General features: G+C 35.1%; 1 protein-coding gene across 1 annotated transcript; it reads left to right on the top strand.

Annotated features, from left to right (window-relative positions):
• Window positions 1-2,704: 2,704 nt before the first annotated feature.
• On the top strand, window positions 2,705-5,855 carry LOC142358362 (uncharacterized). The gene is made up of 2 exons (XM_075409770.1): window positions 2,705-3,128; window positions 5,272-5,855. The coding sequence occupies exons 1-2, from the start codon at window positions 2,792-2,794 to the stop codon at window positions 5,703-5,705; spliced, it is 771 nt and encodes a 256-aa protein (XP_075265885.1). The 5' UTR covers window positions 2,705-2,791; the 3' UTR covers window positions 5,706-5,855.
• The last annotated feature ends 395 nt before the right edge of the window (window positions 5,856-6,250 follow it).

Genomic DNA, 6,250 nt, shown 5'->3' on the forward strand with positions numbered 1-6,250 from the left:
TTCGAATGGTTATCTTGTAAGATTCTGCCAGAATCTTGCAAGATTATGCATTATCTTGCAAGATTTCTGTCAGAATCTTGCAAGATAACCATTCATTATGCTAGAAACTTGCAAGATAACCATTGATTCTGCCAGAATCTTGCAAGATAACCATTTTTCTGCCAGAATCTTGCAAGATAGCAATTCTTCTGCCAGAATCTTACAAGATAATCATTTCTCTGTCAGAATCCTCTAATACATCCACTTGTTTGCAAAAGATTCTACAAGATGAATTGATTAATGCGAGTAATTCTGACAGCAAAAAAGTCTTTCGAAGCTCAGAAAAATGGCAAGCCGGGAGTAATCACATTTTTGGGAATTGGCAGGAAAACTTAAGTGTACGGAGTTGAATTAAATGAAAGGAAGCTGTTTAAGATGCAAAGAATATTATCACATAACTTTTTCATAAGAAAAGGTAATCTAGACGTGTAGTTTTGTAAATCTTGATAAAATTGAAGCAAAAAGGTTTTCAATAGTAATTTATTTTGTGTTAACAGTTCTCAAAAGCAAACTTTAATTTTTTTTCAAATAATTCATTTATCCAGATTTGAAATCTATTCAAATGTATTGTTTTTCTTAAAAAACACGCAACTCATTCTTAAGTAAATTTTTGGTCAAAATGAAATGTTTTGCATGAGTGAGAGCCAATAAGAGGACAGCTCGACCGGAACGAACTTGCAAGAATCTTGCAAGATAACCATTTTTCTGGCAGATTTTGCAAGATAACCTTTTTTTTCTGCCAGGTCTTGCCAGATAACCATTTTTCTGGCAGATCTTGCAAGATAGGCAGTTTTTGCAAGATTCTGTCAGAATCCTGCAAGATAACCATCTGGTCTCGACTGGGGTAACCTCAAAAATGGGCAAACTTGTAATCATCACAACGTGGTTTTTGAAAACTCATAGTTCCAAACCATTTGTTAAAAATGAATACAATATCGATTGTGCAATTTTGATTTTACAATATTGAGCTGTTTTACTGAGACTAAGCTACTGGCCGATGGAAGTATGATACATATCATGCATAGTTCAAAAGTCCGTTGATGTTTTCTGTAAACAAATATAACGAAAGTCATAGGAGAAAATAGATATCAAAGCGGTATAGTTTAACTTGTTAACCTGTATTTGATGAATATATCGGTCGGCCAAAATTGACTGAGCAAAAATCCAATTTGAGTATATAGTTCCACTCATTAAAGTGGTTTCGGAACAATAAGGATTGCGATGCAAATTTCCGCCTATCGTGATTAGCCTTTTCGTAACTATATTCAATGCAAAACCAGCATACGCCTCCTTCGTAGACAATTATCATCTTTTCAAATTTAATTTTTTCGAGGGGTAAAAAATTATGTGCGAACGCACATTACACAACACCCTTGTCCCATTGTTGGCCATACTTATACTTAGCGATGCAAGGTTTGTATTTGAATAAAAATAGCGCTACTGTGCGATGAAGGTTTAGTGCTGAAACCTTTTAAGAATTTGGGCAATATATTTGTGATTTTTTGTATTATTTTTGATAAAATGCCGTGAATAATATTTTGACGCGTTCTCTTCATTCGCTGAAAATCTTACAATTTTAGTTATGAATTTTTGTTTCAGTTTGGCCCGGCCCGGCCATGCTATGCTGAATCTGTGCTGACTATGCTTGTTTTGTTACTGTAGTTTTCCCAAGCATCAATATTTCAGGGCACAAGATTTCACCGGATAACTGGCTACATAGCTCAGGGTGGTGACGTCACTACTGGTGATGGATGGGGCGGAAAGAGCATCTACGAAGGGGGTCTCTTCGACGATGAGAACTTCAGTATCAAACATAGTGGACGTGGAACCCTGTCAATGGTCAATTGTGGTCCCAACACTAATGGGTCCCAGTTCATTATATGCTTCGTAGCCTCACCTTGGCTAGATAATCAGCAGGTTGTAGCTTAAATCGTCGATTTGTTATATATTTAAAAAAAATTATTTTGATCAATTTTATCGAGTACAACGCTTTGCCGAAGCACAAGCTTCAATTGTTTTTCAACGACGTTCCTCGACATTATTATTGTTGTGTGAAATCATAGTAACCAAGTCGTGGAAACTAACAATTCAACATATTTCAGAAACCTCGATGACATATTTGGTACCTATCTTGCATTCGCAGTTAACGGAAGCTTGAAAGTTTGGCCAATTTTGTTCGTCGTTTTTGGGCCCAATAAATTCTTAAAACTACAATTTTTCCCCCTAAAAGTAAAGATAATTGAAAACTGTTTTGCAGTCTACTGTTGTTCACCTCAATGTTACCTCAGCTAAATTTGACGATACTTTTTATCTTAAATAGAAATAATCTAATTGACTTTTGAAAAACAGTAGGCAATAAATATATTGTTTCAATGTGTAAATTTAATGTATTCTATGGGGGATTAATTTTACCAGTCAAATATAAATTTACAGATGCTATCAGTTGTTCCGACCCGTCTTGAGGGGGGACTATATACTCAAACGGGTTTTTTTTTGTTCAGACAATTTTGGCCGAACTACTTGTAAGCGCTGCATTGGTTGTGAGATTTTACTTTAACAGAGGCTCGCGAGATCTTGTACAATTTGTATTGGGGTTTTCTGGGGTCTCAGACAAAATTAATTGAAACATTCTTTAACAATTTATTATATGAACTTTTCAGAGTTCCTGATTTCTCTCATTGACTGCCCCGGACTCTATAAGTGGTTAGTAGAGAAAGTTGGCTTCAAATTCTGGAATGCCCTGGGCAAAAAGATGCCCTCTCTTCTCTACGGACCATGCAAACAGAGCGACGTGATAGCGCTAAGCTGGTCCATTGACTACCTGCGGCAAAATCAATTCCTAAATGAACAATTGCGGGAAACTTTATTCGATGGGAACAACCTGATGACACTGGTCTGTAGGAGCGACAAACCGAATCCGGAAATAGTCAGTAAACTTCTGGAAAACGGATTTCCAGAAGACTTGTTGTTAGCCAAAGTTGATGAGAAAAATAGCCTCGAATGGTGCGCAAGTAATGGACAAATTGAAATTGGAAAGATCTTGGCAGAAAAAGCAAAAAGTGCAAAGTCTGCCGAAGACATTTCACAAGGCAAGTAGTCAAAGAGTTTTCGGCTCCAATACACAAAGTTGTGGAAAAGTATATCTCAGTCATCAGCAATGAGCCGGCGGTTTTCAATAGTTGCCACCAAATAATTTTTTCCCACCATTTTTTTGAATAAATTAAAGTTTTAAAAATTATTAAAAAAATATTAAATTTATAGAAAATTATTAGTTTTTTTCAACTTCTTATGTGTGGCACATGTTCATTAGAAATTTATAAAAATCATTCGGTCAGTCCAAACTTGCCTGGGGAAACAAAGTATGACGAAATCTCTGTAACAAATTGACATCTGAACAGAACGACATGCACCTTTTATTGACTTTTAGAATTTTTAGAATTCTTTTCTTAAATCTATATTTTTCACTTTTTCAATTTATTATAAATAACAATTTATTTATAGTTGAAAAGCCCAAAATGTTTCAGTTTTTTTTAAAGTTATGCTTTTTCGATCTCCATTAATTATCTGCATTTTTTCGAATCTCGTGATTGATGAAGTTTGTTAATTAAAATAAGATCCTCATATACCAGAGCAGATTTGCTTGGAGATGACGCCACAATATATGAAATTAAAAAATGACGAGTGACGAAGTTTCACCAACTTATCTGTTTTGAAAAAAGTGTTTGACATTTTCATGAAATTGAGTTTTGTTCAAATTTTTGCACTTTCTGACATAAAAATTTTGTGTATACTGCTCTGCCGACAATGAGAAAAATTTTGTACTGTTCTGTTTATTTCAAGGGTTTTGCTTCCGTCTGGATACTGATTTTCTCAATGAGCTGTTGTGAACTGTATATCCTTTAAATGGTAGATAATTATTTCAATATTTGAAGCTCAAATAACACCAATAGCTACTCAATCAGTTTTACAGATCAATTAATTGTTTGGCTTACACTTTGCAAAAAGTTTTATATAAAAGCAATCAGGATTGTGTTGAGTTGTTGTCATTAACTTCATTTTTAAGTCGAAATTACAAAATCCCCTTGGTCCAGCTCCCAAAAAATGTCCTGGTATTGGTTTGGCAGTTAATTTCGAATTCAGAATTGTGATTTTTTTCAGCAATTCTACTTGGAAGTCATAATAAGCAAAGTAACAAGAACAACACTTCGTGCATTTTCATTAATTTGCTCAATGAAGCATCGGTGAAACTGTGCTAGAAACTGACTCTGTAATCTAAAGAAGTTTTCTCTTACCCAGGTACTTCATTGTTTCGAAAGAAAGTCTGAACATGTCATAGTTTATTCAGATTTCAATCGCTCAAAATTAGTTAGACTGCAATCACGAATTTGATTTATAGAAACTGCACAGAGTATCAAGAAGATTACCACTCAAGGACGAGACGTATTTCAATACGCACAATATGTCGTCATCAAGTTCAAATTTATTTGGTAGTTTAGTAGTTTTGGTAGTTTGGTAGTTTGATTTGGTAGTTTTGAAACAGTTTTATACTTATACTAAGGTGATTTTGCTTGTCAAATTTGCAACTTTAAATGGCCTGTTGATAGGGATGTCTATGTAATTTAAACTTATTTCCTTAAGGTCAATTTTCGGTGTTTATTTGATGTCTAAATAACGGTATATACTCAACTAAATATGCTGACAGGTGAACAGTTTTATTGGGTTGTTCAATATGTAGTGACTAATTCTGTTTGTCATACTACTCAAAATATAATGTTTAATGAGCCGTAGATTGGGTTTATCTAACAAACGCGCCTGTAGTTTCTTAATTTTTTATGAGACAGGAAGACTCTTTTTTTGTGAATCCAGCAGTTCATGAAGGTTTGTGAACTTGAATAAATCTTCAATTTGTGGAGAGAGTAATTCTGAATTTCTATCTGCAGAAGCAGAAAAACCCAATAAGCATAAAGTTTTAAAAACTCCTGACTTAGTTTTGTTTTCACAGACGCTAATATTTTGTTGCGTTTTGTTGGTTTTGTGTTCTTTCGTTCAATTCAATATCTGGTGAACAAGAGAGCATACTTTTCAATTCCATTGACATATACAAGAACAACAACAGAAGAGGCAGTTGATATATTTTGTAAAACTAAAATATATATAATCAATTTTTTTCATTATGATTTATGAAAGTTTCATTTATCAAAGTCAAATTAACTTCATTTTATTTTATTTCAGGACAAACAAAAACAGATGGACTGAACTTGTTCAGAAACCACAAAAGCCAATTTGAGACATTACTGAATGATGCTGACACTTTATGCAGCAAATTTGGTGACAAAGAGGCCATGTTAAAACGCCTGCGTGAAGCAACTGCAAAACTGAGGATCCTGTTAAACAACATCGAAAGTCACACAGCCCAATCGCAAACTTCGGCAGAGAGGAATTTAGATTCGGTTGTGCACACAGCAATGATATGCTTCAAAAACCTGCAAACATTGCACGGATTTCTGTCTGTGAAGTATGCGGATCTTGAAGATTCAGATTCGGACGAGGAGGTCACATTTTCACCCAGTGAGGAACAATACTGCAGCGGGTTATTTGGGCAACTTGATGATAGGGTCGCCAAAGTTGAGGCTAATTTGGGATTCATATATCTGAGCCTAGACTAGTTAGCGTATACTTCCCAAGTATTTTAGAGTATAAATCATAGCCACCCTGGAAAATTGGTGACCTGACACGAGGGCGCATGCGTCTGTAAACGCTGCGCAGGCAGGACCCGATGGGCTAAGATTTATACTATAACGTTTTTAGAGAACCAAAGAGCAAAAATTGTCGCCACATTCAAATAATCGTCACCTAAAATAGGGTTAGACGAATTGGGGTTTTCATTTGGGTTTGGGTACGTTTACTTCCTTGTTAAATAACTTATTCGGACTATTAGCTAATGGTATTCCTAATCTCCTACGCCAATACATAAGAGGTTAATTGCTTTGTTTTCTAGTTAGCAAATTCTAGTTACATTTTAACTATTGATTGTAACCCCCCCCCCCCCCACTAGGGCGTCTAAGTTAGGGCATCTAATTGATGATCATCTGAACTGCAGCATGCATTATGGGCAAAGTAAACGCGGGAAGTGTTTAGTTGAGCACGACCATACATGCAGGTAATTTTTACAACTTAGCTAAAAACTAAACCAATAATTTTCAATAAATTT

Source organism: Convolutriloba macropyga, unplaced genomic scaffold, assembly GCF_964194025.1.
Source record: "Convolutriloba macropyga unplaced genomic scaffold, txConMacr16.3 SCAFFOLD_4539, whole genome shotgun sequence".
NCBI lineage: Eukaryota > Metazoa > Xenacoelomorpha > Acoela > Convolutidae > Convolutriloba > Convolutriloba macropyga.

Coding starts and splice junctions, on each gene's coding strand:
- LOC142358362 (XM_075409770.1), top strand. CDS start 2,792: ATGCCCTCTCTTCTCTACGGACCATGCAAACAGAGCGACGTGATAGCG. Junction 3,129..5,271: donor TGCCGAAGACATTTCACAAG/GCAAGTAGTCAA, acceptor ATTTTATTTCAG/GACAAACAAAAACAGATGGA.